Source organism: Pseudophryne corroboree, chromosome 1 (assembly GCF_028390025.1).
Source record: "Pseudophryne corroboree isolate aPseCor3 chromosome 1, aPseCor3.hap2, whole genome shotgun sequence".
Taxonomy (NCBI): Eukaryota; Metazoa; Chordata; class Amphibia; order Anura; family Myobatrachidae; genus Pseudophryne; species Pseudophryne corroboree.
In genome coordinates, this window is record NC_086444.1 from 888315961 (window position 1) to 888334877 (window position 18917).

General features: G+C 48.3%; 1 protein-coding gene across 4 annotated transcripts in view; it reads left to right on the plus strand.

The window, feature by feature from the left end:
* LARP7 (La ribonucleoprotein 7, transcriptional regulator) overlaps positions 1–18917 on the plus strand; it is a 150462-nt gene that overhangs the window by 80975 nt on the left and 50570 nt on the right. For all 4 annotated transcript variants that reach the window (XM_063920150.1, XM_063920151.1, XM_063920148.1 and 1 more), the window contains exons 6-8: positions 8889–8997; positions 9679–10020; positions 10180–10318. In XM_063920150.1, the coding sequence (XP_063776220.1) occupies positions 8889–8997; positions 9679–10020; positions 10180–10318 (590 nt within the window). The remainder of the gene's footprint in view (positions 1–8888; positions 8998–9678; positions 10021–10179; positions 10319–18917) is intronic.

Genomic DNA, 18917 nt, shown 5'->3' on the forward strand with positions numbered 1-18917 from the left:
CCCCCATCAGGAATACCTGAGATTCGCTGTACAGGATTGTCATTACCAATTTCAGACGTTGCCGTTTGGACTTTCCATGGCCCCGAGGATTTTCACCAAAATAATGGCGGAAATGATGGTGGTCCTGCGCAAGCATGGAGTCACAATTATCCCATACTTGGACGATCTCCTGATAAAAGCGAGATCAAGGGAGAAATTGCTGAGCAGTGTGGCGCTCTCTCTGAGAGTGCTCCAGTAACACGGTTGGTTTCTAAATCTACCAAAGTCACAGTTGATTCCGACAACTCGACTACCGTTCCTAGGTATGATACTGGATACGGAACAAATTAAGGTCTTTCTCCCAATAGAGAAAGCCCAAGACATCCAGAACATGGTCAGAGACCTGCTAAAACCGAAAGGGGTGTCCGTTCACCAATGCACTCGAGTTCTAGGGAAAATGGTGGCGGCCTACGAGGCCATTCCCTTCGGAAGGTTCCATGCAAGGACTTTTCAATGGGACCTTCTGGACAAGTGGTCAGGGTCCCATCTGCACTTACATCGGAAAATAACTCTGTCCCCAGGAACCAGAGTGTCCCTCCTGTGGTGGTTGCAAAGTGCTCACCTGCTGGAGGGTCGCCGGTTTGGGATTCAGGACTGGATCCTGGTTACCACGGACGCGAGCCTCTGAGGATGGGGAGCGGTCACACAGGGAAAGACTTTTCAGGGTCTTTAGTCAGACCAGGAGTCCTGGCTACACATCAGTGTGTTGGAACTCAGGGCCATTTACAACGGCCTTCGACAAGCGGAGAGTTTTCTTCGAAACCTACCGGTTCTGATTCAATCAGACAATGTCACAGCAGTGGCTCATGTGAACCGCCAAGGCATGACAAGAAGCAGAGTCGCGATGGCGGAAGCCACAAGGATACTTCGCTGGGCGGAATATCATGTAAGCGCTCTGTCGGCTGTCTTCATTCCGGGAGTGGACAACTGGGAGCAGACTTCCTCAGCAGACACGATCTCCATCCAGGAGAGTGGGGACTTCATCAAGAAGTCTTTGCAGACGTAACACATCTTTGGGGAACTCCTCAAATAGACATGATGGCGTCACACCTCAACAAAAAACTTCGGAGGTATTGCGCAAGGTCTCGGGACCCTCAGGCAGTAGCAGTAGACGCACTGGTAACACCGTGGGTGTTCGAATCGGTCTACGTGTTTCCTCCTCTTCCTCTCATCACGAAAGTGTTGAGGATCAGAAGACGAAGAAGAGTACAGACGATACTCGTTGTCCCAGACTGGCCTCGAAGAGCCTGGTACTCGGATCTACAAGAGATGCTCACAGGAGACGCCTGGCCTCTTCCTCTGAGGGAAGACCTGTTGCAGCAGGGGCCCTGTGTATTTCAAGACTTACCGCGGTTATGTTTGACGGCATGGCGGTTGAACGCCGAATCCTAGCAAAAAAGGGGATTCCGGAAGATGTTATCCCTACTTTAATAAAGGCTAGGAAGGAGGTGACGATAAAACATTATCACCGTATATGGCGAAAGTATGTGTCTTGGTGTGAGACCAAGAATGCACCTACGGAAGATTTTCATCTGGGTAGTTTTCTCCACTTCCTACAGACAGGAGTGGATATGGGCCTGAAATTAGGCTCGGTTAAGGTACAGATTTTGGCCCTCTCGATTTTCTTTCAGAAGGAATTGGCTTCTCTTCCAGAAGTCCAGACGTTTGTAAAGGGAGTGCTGCACATCCAGCCCCCTTTTGTGCCTCCAGTGGCACCATGGGACCTGAACGTGGTGTTGCAGTTCCTAAAATCACACTGGTTTGAACCGCTTACCAAGGTTGAGTTGAAATTTCTTACCTGGAAGGTGGTCATGTTGTTGGCCTTAGCATCAGCAAGGCGAGTGTCAGAATTGGCTGCTCTCTCTCACACAAGAGCCCCTACTTGATTTTTCATGTGGATCGAGCTGAATTGACGACACGTCCGCAATTTTTGCCTAAAGTGGTTTCGTCGTTCCATATGAATCAACCTGTTGTGGTGCCTGTGGCTACCGGTGACCTGGAGGATTCCAGATCCCTGGACGTAGTCAGGGCCTTAAAGATTTATGTAGCCAGGACGGCTAGAATTAGGAAAACAGAGGCTCTGTTTGTCCTGTATGCGGCCAATAAGATTGGCGCTCCTGCTTCAAAGCAGACTATTGCTCGCTGGATCTGTAATACGATTCAGCAGGCTCACTCTACGGCTGGATTGCCGGTACAAAATTCGGTTAAGGCCCATTCCACTAGGAAGGTGGGCTCTTCTTGGGCGGCTGCCCTAGGCGTCTCGGCTTTACAACTTTGCCGAGCGGCGACTTGGTCGGGGTCAAACACTTTTGCAAAATTCTACAAGTTTGATACCCTGGCTGATGAGGACCTAGCGTTTGCTCAGTCGGTGCTGCAGAGTCATACGCTCTCTCCCGCCCGATTGGATGCTTTGGTATAAACCCCATGGTCCTTACGGAGTCCCCAGCATCCTCTAGGACGTAAGAGAAAATAAGATTTTAAACCTACCGGTAAATCTATTTCTCCTAGTCCGTAGAGGATGCTGGGCGCCCGTCCCAGTGCGGAAACTCTGCAAGACTTGTATATAGTTGTTGCTTACATAAGGGTTATGTTACAGTTGACATCGGTCTAGGACCGTTTCTGTTGTTTTTGTTCATACTGTTAACTGGTTATGTATGTTCCAGGTTACATGGTATGATTGGTGTGGCCTGGTATGAATCTTGCCCTTGGATTGCTAAATCCTGCCTTGTATTGTCCATCTCCTCTGGGCACAGTTCTCTAACTGAGGTCTGGAGGAGGGGCATAGAGGGAGGAGCCAGTGCACACCCATAGTCAAAGTTCTTTTTAGGTGCCCTATCTCCTGCGGAGCCCGTCTATACCCCATGGTCCTTACGGAGTCCCCAGCATCCTCTACGGACTAGGAGAAATAGATTTACCGGTAGGTTTAAAATCTTATTTTATATATATATATATATAGATAGATAGAGATATATGCTGGTCCAGTGCAGTATTATTGTTAGTAATAACCTCTGCATTGTATAACTGTGACTATGTGTGTGTGCATTAGCTCGTGTCTCTCACTAAACTGGCTATCCCTATATTCTATAAGCTGAGAGGGCTTGTTGCGTCAGGTTTTATAATTATATAGGATTTTCAAAGATATACTTTAATACGTATTTTCTCTGTGATTTAGTCACCATATCTCTCCTTTATCTCTGCTAGTGCTGACTACACTGCGCAGGGGTTTGGGTAAGAGGAATTGTGCTGCTGATAATTGTACTGTGTTACTTGATACTGCAAGTGATATGTCTGCTTCTGAAGGTAACGGTTCTGGGGCTGAACACACTGCCGGTGTTGCTGAAGCCACAGACCCCTATGAGGAAAATATAGCAACTGGGGGCTGTGGTTCTGGGGGCTCCTTGCCCCCCAGTGGGACTGTGGCAATGGGGGCACATAATGACCCACCATGGGCCGCTTTTTCCACGCTTCTATATACGCTAGTTAATAAACTAACACCCCCTAGGGGACCCCCTATGCTGATACAGCCGTATGTGGTCCCTGCAGCTAACCCGCCGTGGGCGGACGATTTTATCTGCTCAATTGAGGAAGTTGAACCAGTCCCTGACTACTAAAAAGTCTGACCATCGCTCGCCTAAGCCCAATGGGTCCTCTAAGCGAGCTCTTGTCTCCTCACAATCCACTGCTGTCACTGACACCTCGTCTGATGAAGACGGCACTTACACTGACCCCACAGGCTCTGACTCAGATACGGCTGATAGGGAGGGTAGTTCAAATGTGGATGTTCCTGATCTTTTGGAGGCTATTAAGTTGATTCTGCAGATTACAGATGATCCCGAGCCATCCGTCCCTCCTAAGAAACCAGATAGGTTCAAGCGTCAGAAGGTGGTTAAACAAGTTTTACCTCACTCTGACCACCTAGTGGATATACGTCAGGAACCCTGGGGGAACCCGGGAAAGAAGCTTGTGCCTCAAAAGAAGATGCTGGCTCGCTATCCCCTCGCACCAGAGCTGTCTAAAAATTGGGAAACGCCTACTCCAGTAGGCTCACATGTGGCTAGGATGGTGGTTTACTCAGCTCTACCTGTCACTACCGTCACTTCTCTAAAAGAGCCTACGAATAAACGTGTGGAGGGTTGTCTAAAAGCAATTTACACCCTCACGGGTGCTGCACAAAGGCCCACTATTGCAGCAACATGGGCTGCAGAGGCTATTGAAGCATGGGCCCTAGAGTTAGAAGCTGAAATCTCTTCAGACCATGCTAAACAATGCTTGTCATATATTGTCACAGCTTCTGACTATATTAAAGAGGCGGCTTCTGATGCCGGTATCCTAGCAGCCAAGGTCTCTACTACGTCAGTCCTGGCACGCCGGATATTGTGGCTGAGATCCTGGTCTGTGGATCTGGAGTCTAGAAAAACCCTGGAGGTACTCCCTTTCAAGGGAGATATTCTGTTTGGGGAGGACTTAAATAAGATAGTGGCTGACTTGGCTACTGCCAAAACTGCCTGTCTGCCAAGTACCGCTCCTTCTGTGTCGAAGGCTAAAGATACGTCCTTTTGCCCCTTTCGTCCTTCAGGTCAAGCGTACAACAAGCAGGCCCGCACTTCCAAACCTGGTAAGCCGAAGCCCAAAAGAGCCTGGGCTGCCCGTCAGCCAGCTTCCAAGACCGATAAGCCTGCCGCATGACGGGGCGGGCTTCCCCCTGGGGGATCCCAGGGTGGGGGGCTAGCTTCTAGGGTATACCCAGGAATGGTTGAAGACCACTTCAGATGCCTGGGTACGGGAAGTAGTCACTCGAGGTTACGCCATAGCCTTCAAAAACCGACCCCCTCATCGATTTTGCCGGACAGACGTCGCGTTGGCCCAGACAAAGGCAAACACTCTACATTCGGTGGTATAGACCCTCCTGAATACAGGAATCGTAGTACAGGTGCCTCTTGCTCAGAGGGGCCGGGGGTACTATTCTCCGCTGTTTCTGGTCCCGAAACCGAATGGGTCCTCCAGGCCCATTCTCAACCTCAAGGCGTTGAACAGGTTTGTGAAAGTTTCCAAGTTCCGTATGGAAACCCTTTGCTCTATAGTTCTGGCCTTGGAACCTGGGGACTACATGGTCTCCCTGGACATACAGGATGCTTACCTGCATATTCCTATAGCAGTGTCACATCAGCAATACCTGAGGTTTGTGATTGGCAACCTCCATTACCAGTTTCGGGTGTTACCTTTTGGTTTAACTACGGCTCCGCGAGTCTTCACCAAAGTTATGGCGGTGATGACGATGGTACTCCGCCTTCAAGGGGTCAGGATACTGCCGTATCTGGACGACTTGTTAATCCTGGCAAATTCCCCAGAACTTCTCCTACATCATCTGGATCTGACTGTCCGGTTTCTACAAGCCCACGGGTGGCTCATCAACTGGAAGAAATCCTCCCTGGTCCCTGCTCAGAGCATGGTGCACCTGGGAGCGCTATTGGACACTCACAACCAGCGGTTGTTCTTGTCTCAGGAGAAAGTCCTGAAGCTTCAGGACAGGATTCGTTGCTTCCTTTCTCGTCCGCAAGTGTCGATACATTCGGCGATGCAGGTGCTGGGCCTCATGGTATCAGCATTCGACATGGTGGAGTATGCTCAATTCCATTCTCGCCCCCTCCAGAGGCTGATTCTAGCCAAGTGGGACGGCCTACCTCACCGGATCAGGTCTCGCATGATCTCATTGACTACAGAGGTCCGTCTGTCGCTGTACTGGTGGCTCCAGGACCAACGATTGTGCAAGGGCCGTCCCTTCTGGATATCCGACTGGGTCCTGTTGACGACAGATTCCAGTCTCAGAGGTTGGGTAGCGGTGATGGAGCAACACTCCCTTCAGGGTCGGTGGACCAAGAAGGAATCTCTCCTCTCGATCAACATTCTGGAATTGCGGGCAGTCTTCAATGCGTTGACCCTGGCCCAGCATTTAATTCAGAACCGTCCTGTTCAAGTACAGTCGGACAACGCCACCACAGTGGCTTACATAAACCATCAAGGCGGCACTCGAAGCCGTTTGGCAATGAAGGAAGTCTCACAGATTCTACATTGGGCGGAGCGCCATCTACGGCCAGATCGGCAATATTTAATTCCGCTTCCACAGGATGCTTCCTTTGGACGCCGGGTTCTTGTGCCCGCTACAGTGCGTCCCCTCCCATAAGGAACTGCTTTAGGACATCCCCAAAGTCTTTCCTTGTGGAGCCCAGTGTACCCCGCAGCAGAAAACGAGTTTTATGGTAAGAACTTACCTTTGTTAAAACTCTTTTTCTGTGAGGTACACTGGGCTCCACAAGGCGCCCACCCTGACGCACTTAGATTCTTTGGGTTGGTATGGCATTAGCCGCTGACACTTCTCCTGTCGTGAGAGTGTGGTGTATGTGGCTACTAACCGTTGTCGTCTCTTTACCTGCAACTGCATTGGGCTGGTTAACTAAAAACTGTGCTCCTGTGCACGGAGGCGGGGCGATATAGGAGGCGGCGCTATGCATCTTGGGAAGAAGGTCAAAGCTTTTGAGCCTGTTGGTGCTTCGGATCAAGATCCTATTCTACACCCCCAATGTCTATCCTTGTGGAGCCCAGTGTACCTCGCAGATAGAGTTTTAACAAAGGTTCTTACCATAAAACGAATATTTTCCAGGTCTCCTCACAGGATTGCAAGTGAAATAATTTGCTTCTCCAGTTGATCTTTTATAATGTGTCAGTGAGTAATGAATACACCTGTTCAACTGCTAGGTGACCTGGAAAACATGAACTGTTAGGGTACTTGAGGACCGAGGTTGAGAACCACTGGTTTAGTACACTGGTGCCTAACAGAGTTATTCAAATGTTGCTCCATTGTGACGCGATCAGCTGCCGGAGCCTGCATTTCAGCTCGCTACCCCCGGGAGTGGCAAGCTAAAATGAGCAAAAAGTGACCCGTTTGGATGCCCAAATGGGACTTTTTCGCGTTGCGCCCATTACTTAGAGCGGGTTTAGCTGCTTTACGTGACTAAACCCAACCTCACTGGGCACAATAAAAAGAGTGCATGCACATACCAGATGGTCGTCAGTCCTCACCCAGGTACATAGATGCAGTCCTTACTTATAATCCCCAGAAAACATATTTACAAAAAATGTTGGATTATAAGTAATGACTGCATCTCTGTACCTGGGTAAGGATTGATGATCATCCGGTGTGGGCTCCTTGACTAAAGATACATTTTGATGAACGCGGCACCTTATATATTGGTGAGTGTATTTCTTATAGAGAGCTGAATGCATGATGGGCGTATGTTGGTGAAGGGTATAAAAGCCCCAAAGAACCTTTTCAATGCACGCATCTCACTCTGTTGAGGTGAGTGTTCTGGCCAAGCACTGGGTACAAAAAGTGCCATCAATTACCACTGTTGAGGTTTCTTTGTTCTTTTAAACTGCTGGAGAATTTTGAAGAAGTTTCCTGAGGAACCCCACAAAAGAAAGAGGAACATTCTGTGTATTTTATTATAACAGCTTTTGTAACCATCGACACTTTATATATTTTGTGTATCTATAGTAGCCTACCCTGTATGGCACTGGCTTACTCTCACATTGGGGGAGAGTCAAATGTTTGAAAAGTCGGTTGGGAGTCTGTTTTTTCCTGTCTATTAGGAAAAAACAGACTCCCAACTGACTTTTCAAACATTTGAATCTCCCCCATTGTGTGTAACTATAGCAGCCTACACACCCTAAACATTAACCGTAATATACTAACCTCCGACCCTAACCTAACTGCAAACTTCTAGGTTTCCTGGCCTCTGCGACAGAAGGCTTACGCGGCGACATGGGTGTTGTAAGCCTTTTCTGATGGTGGATGAGTGATCCAATGCCATCGCAGCTCAGATCACTACTGCAGCAGGAGGTGTCTACCTGTAATATGTATCTCCGGCTTCATCACCATACAGAGCTATCACTGCTGCTACCAATTATTAGATCGATGCACATAAATCAACATAATTGTTGATTTATTGGTGGACACATGTTCCATAGCATCAGTCTTACAGGTGTGACATACACGAGTCCAAAAAATATAAGAAAATGGATACAATAACCACGATTAAAAAGACATGAATACAGTTAAGCAGTGCTACCTAATGTGCTTACTTCACCACTACTGGGGTATAGTGATTCCCTGTCACCATCCCAAGAGGTGTAGTCTCCCCTAGAACAGCTCCTGGGTGTGCAGTCACGTGTATACAGTGCACCTCCTGGATGTCGATGGCTAATTCCTTGCTGGTATCTTTCTGTGTGCCAGTCTGCTGTGGGTATCGTAGAGTGCAAGTTTGGAGACACTAGGCTCTAACTCAGACCTGAAAAAGCAAGTTCCTCCAGCACACTGCAGTGAACACCAAATGAGATTTACAGCCTACATAATAATACAAATCTGTTACATACATTTGCATACATGGTAAGCCACCATCCATGGTAAAGCGTCTCTGCTTTGGTGGTCCCACATTATATGATAATAGCACCTACTTTGTGACATATGTTTGTATTTCTACATTTTCTTTTGTCTACTTCCAATTGGGGGGGGGCAAACAGTGTAGTTTTATGCAATATGTCACGTCTGCACTTACACAGTAGGTGTTACTTTCACAAGCTCTCTGAAATGCTTTTTCACAATTAGGCAAGTATGGCACTAATGTGTCAACTATGGGCACCAGTTGTGGCATTTTGCAGTTGCCCATAGCTGACAGGAGATAACATTTGATTTAATGTTTTCTATTAACATAACTAAAGCAATTAATATGCTCCATGAAACCACGTGGTGATAATTATATTCGTCCACCTTTATTCCCCCTTAAACTGTTTAGTTTCTAAATAACCCTCCAGAAGAAGCACCAAGGAAAGCTGGGATGTTCCCAAAAACAGTGAAAAGCAAGCCTGTTCCTGAGCTTACAGCATCGGAGGCGAATTACTTTGGTATGTAATAAATATTTGTCCGTGAATAGGATGCTAAATCTGTGCAGGTTCCATGTATTTATCTTCTAGCTTATTTGATTTTTGTATATTACATTTGGTTATAATCGATTAACTTTTACCATCTCTATCTGAACAAGCAAATTCTGTCTAAAGGCCCATACACACTAGAAGAATTTGAGCTCAAAGTAGCTCACTTTTGGAGTTTTGAGCTACTTTGAGCTCAAAACCTCGTTGTGTGTATGGACAGGTGATGAGCGCTGATGCGCGCTCCCGCATAATCGCTGTCCACCGCCATCAGTTTTACCGGCTGAGTGAACCACTTTCCACAGTCTCCTACTGTGGAAAGTGGTTCATCACTGTGAATATCGCTGGGCACAGTGAAAATCGCTCAGTGTGTATGCACTGAGCGATATTCCTGCCAGTGACGTTCACATTATCGCTGTGCATAAACGCCCAGTGTATGCACCTTTACACAGAAAAAATTACATTTGACATGTTAACATTGCCCTGCGCAGCTATTTAGCCGCTCCCCCACCTCTCTGGTATTTTACTGCGAGAACTAACACAACAGTGATGGTATGTTAAAATACACTAACAATGTAGTCATTGCCCGATCAATAATGTGGACGTGGGGGTGTATACATATGGTAGAAGTGTAATTGAGTTCTATTTATTTGCTAGAGGAGAAGAAAAAGAAGAAGAAAAAAAAGTCTAAAAGCCGAAAGGAAAACAATGAGAAAGCAGAAGAGGAAAATAATGACCAGAATATGGAAGTATCCATGAAGGTAGAAAGGACAAAAAGGCATCGCAGTGTGTCGGAAAGCTCTATGACAGAGACATCAGAAACTAAAGAGCAAACTTTTAAGAAAGAGACGAGGAAAAGGGATAGGGCAGAGAGCTCAGACCAGTCAGAGGAAGGCCGATCTGGCAAGAGGAAACGTAGCAGCTCAGAGGACTCCTCATCTAAGCACAGGAAAGTGAAAGATGAAGCAGGGAAGTCTACAGACCTCCCTGAATGTAAAGGTGACATTTCTATTACTTTCTTATTAAATATTCAAGATAGCTCATATGTATGCTAATGTAATTAATGGGTCTCTGAGATTCAGATTTGTTTGAGGCCATGGCACCTGAGACATAGTAAATAGTGTTTGGGTTTTTTCCCATTTCATGTATGTTTATCAGAAGTTTCTACAGAAGAAGAAAAGGACGCAATTGACAAGAAGGAAACATCTACAGTGAAAATTAAGCGGAAACGAAAGAAGAAACATAAGGAGAGACATAGAGTTGGGGAAGAGGTTGTCCCCTTAAGAGTCTTGTTCAAGTATGTAATTTACAGTGTTTTCTATAAAACAATGTCACAGATTCTTTTTTGTATTTATGCAGTGGTGTAACTTGAAAAGGGCCACAACATTAGTAAACATAGAGGAACTATGTAACGTCACAATGTGCATTCCAACACAGGCTACTGTAATATACAGTAATGTGCGCATTCGCAATTGTCCCCCTAATGACTTGGGTGTAAGTAGTGTGATGTGCTTTTTAAAAAGCTGCTGAATTGTGTGCGCTATATAAATAAATGTGCGACCTATGGGCCTGATTCAGAGTGAGAATCCGATTCCCAGCTATCTGGAATCTGTGGCTGTGCAAGGTCTAATCTGCGCATGCACAGAATAGCCTTGCGATGTCGCCCACAGTTCCTCTCTGCCACTGTCTGATTGACGGGCTGTGGCATTGAGGGGGAGGAGGGAGGTCTGCATTTCCCGAAGTGGCGCCCTGTTTTCTGGCAGGGGAGAGTCCAAGGTCTGCTTGTTACCACACAGACTTCCAGGCCTCGCAGCCCCCACTTCGGTCAGTCAGCTTACCCTCTGCATGGAACATCTCAACCGATATCCAGCTTGCAACGTCGGTCACAATGCTGGGATCGCAGCTACATGCAGAAGGTGTCTTCTACGGAGACGTCTCTGCTTATAATCAGATGGAAATAAAAAGCTGCTTGCAAGTTTCTCCTCTTTTTACAAAAAGGAAGAGTGCTGTATTGCATGCAAGTTCAGAAACAATTTTTTATTTTTTTTATTTCTCTGACGTCCTAGTGGATGCTGGGAACTCCGAAAGGACCATGGGGAATAGCGGCTCTGCAGGAGACTGGGCACAACTAAAGAAAGCTTTTAGGTCACCTGGTGTTTACTGGCTCCTTCCACTATGACCCTCCTCCAAGCCTCAGTTAGATTTTGTGCCCGGCCGAGGTTGGATGCACACTAGGGGCTCTCCTGAGCTTCTAAAAAGAAAGTATATAATTAGGTTTTTTATTTTACAGTGAGACCTGCTGGCAACAGGCTCACTGCAGCGAGGGACTAAGGGGAGAAGAAGCGAACCTACCTGCTTGCAGCTAGCTTGGGCTTCTTAGGCTACTGGACACCATTAGCTCCAGAGGGATCGACCGCATGGAACTGGCCTTGGTGTTCGGTCCCGGAGCCGCGCCGCCGTCCCCCTTACAGAGCCAGAAGCAAGAAGAGGTCCGGAAAATCGGCGGCAGAAGACATCAGTCTTCACCAAGGTAGCGCACAGCACTGCAGCTGTGCGCCATTGCTCCTCATACACACTTCACACTACGGTCACTGAGGGTGCAGGGCGCTAGGGGGGGGGGGGGCGCCCTGAGCAGCAATAAAAACACCTTGGCTGGCAAAAATACCACAATATATAGCCCCAGAGGCTATATATGTGATAATTACCCCTGCCAGAATCCATAAAAAAGCGGGAGAATAGTCCGCGGAAAAGGGGCGGAGCTATCTCCTTCAGCACACTGGCGCCATTTCTCCCTCACAGCTCCGCTGGAAGGAAGCTCCCAGGCTCTCCCCTGCAGTCTACAGTACAGAAAAGGGTAAAAAAGAGAGGGGGGACACTAAATTTAGGCGCAGTATATATAACAGCAGCTATAGGGGACATAATTCAGTTAGTCCCTGCATTATATAGCGCTCTGGTGTGTGCTGGCATACTCTCACTCTGTCTCCCCAAAGGGCTTTTGTGGGTCCTGTCCTCTGTTAGAGCATTCCCTGTGTGTGTGCGGTGTGTCGGTACGGCTGTGTCGACATGTTGATGAGGATAATGATGTGGAGGCGGAGCAGATGCCTATAGAAGGGATGTCACCCCCTGCGGGGCAGACACCTGAGTGGATGGACTTATGGAAGGAATTGCGTGCACGTGTCGACTCCTTACACAAAAAACCCGCTACCTCAGATGGCAGACGCGGATGTCGACACGGATACTGACACCAGTGTCGACGACGATGAGTCTAGTCTAATGTCCACTAAGGCCATTCGTTGCATGATTGAAGCAATGAAAGAGGTGTTACAAATTTCTGATATAAACCCAGGTACCACTAAAAAGGGTATTATGTTTGGGGAGAAAAAACTACCCGTAGTTTTTCCCCCTTCAGAAGAATTAAATGAAGTGTGTGAAGAAGCGTGGGCTTTCCCTGATAAAAGATTGGTAATCTCTAAGAAGTTACTAATGGCGTTCCCTTTCCCGCCAGAGGATAGGTCACGTTGGGAGACACCCCCTAGGGTGGATAAAGCGCTCACACGTTTGTCTAAAAAGGTGGCACTACCGTCTCCGGATACGGCCGCCCTCAAGGAACCTGCTGATAGAAAGCAGGAGGCGATCCTGAAGTCTGTACATACACACTCAGGCATTATACTTAGACCAGCTATTGCGTCAGCATGGATGTGCAGTGCTGCCGCTGCGTGGTCAGATTCCCTGTCAGAAAATATTGACACCCTAGACAGGGACACTATTCTGCTAACCATAGAGCATATAAAAGACTCAGTCTTATACATGAGAGATGCACAGAGGGAGATCTGCCGGCTGGCATCTAAAATAAGTGCATTGTCCATTTCTGCTAGGAGAGGCTTATGGACTCGCCAGTGGACAGGGGATGCAGATTCAAAAAGGCACATGGAAGTTTTGCCTTATAAGGGTGAGGAGTTATTTGGGGATGGTCTCTCGGACCTAGTTTCCACAGCAACTGCTGGGAAGTCAGCATTTTTACCCCATGTTCCCTCACAGCATAAAAAGGCGCCGTTTTATCAGGTACAGTCCTTTCGGACTCAGAAAAACAGGCGTGGAAAAGGCGGGTCCTTTCTGTCCAGAGGCAGAGGTAGGGGAAAAAGGCTGCAACAAACAGCAGGTTCCCAGGAGCAAAAGTCCTCCCCCCGCTTCTTCCAAGTCCGCCGCATGACGGTGGGGTTCCACAGGCGGAGCCAGGTACGGTGGGGGGCCGCCTCAAAAATTTCAGCGGTCAGTGGGCTCGCTCACAGGTGGATCCCTGGATCCTGCAAATAGTATCTCAAGGGTACAAACTGGATTTCGAGGCGTCTCCACCCCACCGGTTCCTAAAATCTGCCTTGCCGATTACTCCTTCAGACAGGGAGGCTGTGCTAGCGGCAATTCACAAGCTGTATTCCCAGCAGGTGATAATCAAGGTGCCCCTACTTCAACAAGGACGGGGTTACTATTCCACACTGTTTGTGGTACCGAAACCGGACGGTTCGGTGAGACCCATTTTAAATTTGAAATCCTTGAACACATACATAAAAAAATTCAAGTTCAAGATGGAATCGCTCAGGGCGGTTATTGCAAGCCTGGACGAGGGGGATTACATGGTATCCCTGGACATCAAGGATGCTTACCTGCATGTCCCCATTTACTATCCTCACCAGGGGTACCTCAGATTTGTGGTACAGGATTGCCATTACCAATTCCAGACGCTGCCGTTTGGACTCTCCACGGCACCGAGGGTGTTTACCAAGGTAATGGCGGAAATGATGATACTCCTTCGAAGAAAGGGAGTTTTAATTATCCCGTACTTGGACGATCTCCTAATAAAGGCGAGGTCCAAGGAGCAGTTGTTGGTGGGAGTAGCACTATCTCAGTAGGTGCTACACCAGCACGGTTGGATTCTGAATATTCCAAAATCACAGCTGGTTCCGACGACACGTCTACTGTTCCTGGGTATGATTCTGGATACAGTCCAGAAAAAAGTGTTTCTCCCAGAGGAGAAAGCCAAGGATCTGTCATCTCTAGTCAGAGACCTCCTGAAACCAAAACAGGTATCGGTGCATCACTGCACGCGGGTCCTGGGAAAGATGGTGGCTTCTTACGAAGCAATTCCTTTTGGCAGGTTCCATGCCAGAATCTTTCAGTGGGACCTGTTGGACCAATGGTCCGGATCGCATCTTCAGATGCATCGCCTAATAACCCTGTCTCCAAGAACCAGGGTGTCTCTGCTGTGGTGGCTGCAGAGTGCTCATCTTCTAGATGGCCGCAGATTCGGCATACAGGACTGGGTCCTGGTGACCACGGATGCCAGCCTTCGAGGCTGGGGGGCAGTCACACAGGGAAGAAACTTCCAAGGACTATGGTCGAGTCAGGAGACTTCCCTACACATAAATATTCTGGAACTAAGGGCCATTTACAATGCCCTAAGTCAGGCAAAATCCCTGCTTCTACACCAGCCGGTACTGATCCAGTCAGACAACATCACGGCAGTCGCCCATGTAAATCGACAGGGCGGCACAAGAAGCAAGATGGCAATGGCAGAAGCCACAAGGATTCTCCGATGGGCGGACAATCACGTACTAGCACTGTCAGCAGTGTTCATTCCGGGAGTGGACAACTGGGAAGCAGACTTTCTCAGCAGGCACGACCTCCACCCGGGAGAGTGGGGACTTCATCCAGAAGTCTTCACGCTGATTGTAAATCGATGGGAACGGCCACAGGTGGACATGATGGCGTCCCGCCTAAACAAAAAACTAGAGAGATATTGCGCCAGGTCAAGGGACCCTCAGGCGATAGCTGTGGACGCTCTAGTGACACCGTGGGTGTACCAGTCAGTTTATGTGTTCCCTCCTCTGCCTCTCATACCAAGGGTACTGAGAATAATAAGAAAACGAGGAGTAAGAACAATACTCGTGGTTCCGGATTGGCCAAGACGAGCGTGGTACCCGGAACTTCAAGAGATGATCTCAGAGGACCCATGGCCTCTGCCGCTCAGACAGGACCTGCTGCAGCAGGGGCCCTGTCTGTTCAAGACTTACCGCGGCTGCGTTTGACGGCATGGCGGTTGAACGCCGGATCCTGAAGGAAAAGGGCATTCCGGAGGAAGTCATTCCTACGCTGATTAAAGCCAGGAAAGGTGTAACTGCAAAGCATTATCACCGCATATGGCGGAAATATGTTGCTTGGTGTGAGGCCAAAAAGGCCCCAACAGAGGAATTTCAACTAGGTCGATTTCTGCATTTCCTACAGGCAGGAGTGACTATGGGCCTGAAATTAGGCTCCATTAAGGTACAGATCTCTGCTCTGTCGATTTTCTTCCAGAAAGAACTAGCTTCACTACCTGAAGTTCAGACGTTTGTGAAAGGAGTGCTGCATATTCAGCCCCCGTTTGTGCCTCCAGTGGCACCTTGGGATCTCAACGTGGTGTTGAGTTTCTTAAAATCACATTGGTTTGAGCCACTTAAAACCGTGGATCTAAAATATCTCACGTGGAAAGTGGTCATGTTATTGGCCTTGGCTTCGGCCAGGCGTGTGTCAGAATTGGCAGCTTTGTCATGTAAAAGCCCTTATCTGATTTTCCATATGGATAGGGCGGAATTGAGGACTCGTCCCCAGTTTCTCCCTAAGGTGGTATCAGCTTTTCACTTGAACCAACCTATTGTGGTGCCTGCGGCTACTAGGGACTTGGAGGATTCCAAGTTACTGGACGTAGTCAGGGCCTTGAAAATTTATGTTTCCAGGACGGCTAGAGTCAGGAAAACTGACTCGCTATTTATCCTGTATGCACCCAACAAACTGGGTGCTCCTGCTTCTAAGCAGACTATTGCTCGCTGGATTTGTAGCACAATTCAGCTGGCGCATTCTGCGGCTGGACTGCCGCATCCTAAATCAGTAAAAGCCCATTCCACAAGGAAGGTGGGCTCATCTTGGGCGGCTGCCCGAAGGGTCTCGGCTTTACAACTTTGCCGAGCTGCTACTTGGTCAGGGGCAAACACGTTTGCAAAATTCTACAAATTTGATACCCTGGCTGAGGAGGACCTTGAGTTCTCTCATTCGGTGCTGCAGAGTCATCCGCACTCTCCCGCCCGTTTGGGAGCTTTGGTATAATCCCCATGGTCCTTTCGGAGTTCCCAGCATCCACTAGGACGTCAGAGAAAATAAGATTTTACTCACCGGTAAATCTATTTCTCGTAGTCCATAGTGGATGCTGGGCGCCCATCCCAAGTGCGGATTGTCTGCAATACTTGTACATAGTTATTGTTAACTAAAGGGTTATTGTTGAGCCATCTGTTGAGAGGCTCAGTTGTTTTCATACTGTTAAACTGGGTATAGTATCACGAGTTATACGGTGTGATTGGTGTGGCTGGTAAGAGTCTTACCCGGGATTCAAAATCCTTCCTTATTATGTCAGCTCGTCCGGGCACAGTGTCCTAACTGAGGCTTGGAGGAGGGTCATAGTGGGAGGAGCCAGTGCACACCAGGTGACCTAAAAGCTTTCTTTAGTTGTGCCCAGTCTCCTGCGGAGCCGCTATTCCCCATGATCCTTTCGGAGTTCCCAGCATCCACTACGGACTACGAGAAATAGATTTACCGGTGAGTAAAATCTTATTTTTTTTTTTAAGACCACTCTAACTACAGCTTACCAATATATGTATTCATTATATCTGGAGTAACTTTATTTTCACTCAGTTTACTGTACATTTATAACGACCCTGATCTAGACAATTAAAGGGTGTTTCCGCAGTGTTACCATACAGGACTGCCTGCATAGTAATACAGTGAAAATCAAATTCACTTGCAGATTGCCCCAGCAATTCACTTGGAAGCAGCTATGGCAGTCTTATAGAGAATGCTGGGACATGCTGCAGGTGAGTAATGGTGTCCATACACTTGTGCGATTGGCCGTGAATTGAATTCACACTGCGATTTCCCCGGCAGGCAAGCCTGCGATAAATCACATCTGTAGTGCTTTTTTGCATTCAGTGTGCATGCGATATCGCATGCCCCTTGTGACCTGAAATTGGTGTATAATAAGACATTGGTGGTCAGTGGGCCAACATAATGTTGGGCAGGGTGCAGCCAGCATATTGCATTGGTGGGCAGGGTGCGGCCAGCATAACAGTGCCCAAGGTGCAGCCAGCATAATATTGCATTGGTGGGCAGTGGTGTAGCCTGCTTAAAACCCACTTACGATGCGATAAATATTAAGTGCAGCACATAATATCTTGAGATGCAAGATTCGACCAGCTTACCCGCGCATCGCATCAGGGGACACATGCGATTGACATGCAATCCATGCGATATTTCGCACTGATGCGGTCGCAATTGCATGATTGAACCCGATATCGCCCTAGTGTATGTGCACCAAAAGTTATCTGTTGGATTGCTATGCAAGTGGACGTTTGTCAGTCATGATTGGCTTGCCACTGTGTGGAAGGTCTTCTGTTCTGCTGCAGGTACACGTACACACGTGTATAAGTCTCTCTATGTGATGCATAACTATAACTAGCTTTAAGTTGTTCAAATGAATAGGCAACCGTGTGTTGTGTGCTATTCACTTTAATATTGTTTCTCTGACGTCCTAGTGGATGCTGGGAACTCCATAAGGACCATGGGGAATAGACGGGCTCCGCAGGAGACTGGGCACTCTAAAAGAAAGATTAGGTACTATCTGGTGTGCACTGGCTCCTCCCACTATGACCCTCCTCCAGACCTCAGTTAGATTTCTGTGCCCAGCCGAGCTGGATGCACACTAGGGGCTCTCCTGAGCTCCTAGAAAGAGAGTTTATTTTAGGTTTTTTATTTTACAGTGAGACCTGCTGGTAACAGGCTCACTGCATCGAGGGACTAAGGGGAGAAGAAGCGAACCTACCTGCTTGCAGCTAGCTTGGGCTTCTTAGGCTACTGGACACCCTTAGCTCCAGAGGGATCGACCGCAGGACCCGTCCTTGGTGTTCGTTCCCGAAGCCGCGCCGCCGTCCCCCTTACAGAGCCAGAAGCATGAAGATGGTCCGGAAAATCGGCGGCAGAAGACTTCTGTCTTCACCAAGGTAGCGCACAGCACTGCAGCTGTGCGCCATTGCTCCTCATACACACTTCACACTCCGGTCACTGAGGGTGCAGGGCGCTGGGGGGGGGGGGCGCCTTGAGCAGCAATAAAAACACCTTGGCTGGCAAATATATCACAATATATAGCCCCAGAGGCTATATATGTGATAAATACCCCTGCCAGAATCCATAAAAAAGCGGGAGAAAAGTCTGCGAAAAAGGGGCGGAGCTATCTCCCTCAGCACACTGGCGCCATTTTCTCTTCACAGTGCAGCTGGAAGACAGCTCCCCAGGCTCTCCCCTGTAGTTTGCAGGCTCAAAGGGTTAAAAAGAGAGGGGGGGCACTAAATTTAGGCGCAATATTGTATATACAAGCAGCTATTGGGAAAAATTCACTCAATATAGTGTTAATCCCTAAATTATATAGCGCTCTGTTGTGTGCTGGCATACTCTCTCTCTGTCTCCCCAAAGGGCTGTGTGGGGTCCTGTCCTCAGTCAGAGCATTCCCTGTGTGTGTGCGGTGTGTCGGTACGGCTGTGTCGACACGTTTGATGAGGAGGCTTATGTGGTGGTAGAGCAGATGCCGATAAATGTGATGTCGCCCCCTGTGGGGCAGACACCAGAGTGGATGGATAGGTGGAAGGTATAAACCGACAGTGTCAACTCCTTACATAAAAGGCTGGATGACGTAACAGCTGTGGGACAGCCGGCTTCTCAGCCCGCGCCTGCCCAGGCGTCTCAGAGGCCATCAGGGGCTCAAAAACGCCCGCTCCCTCAGATGGCAGACACAGATGTCGACACGGAGTCTGACTCCAGTG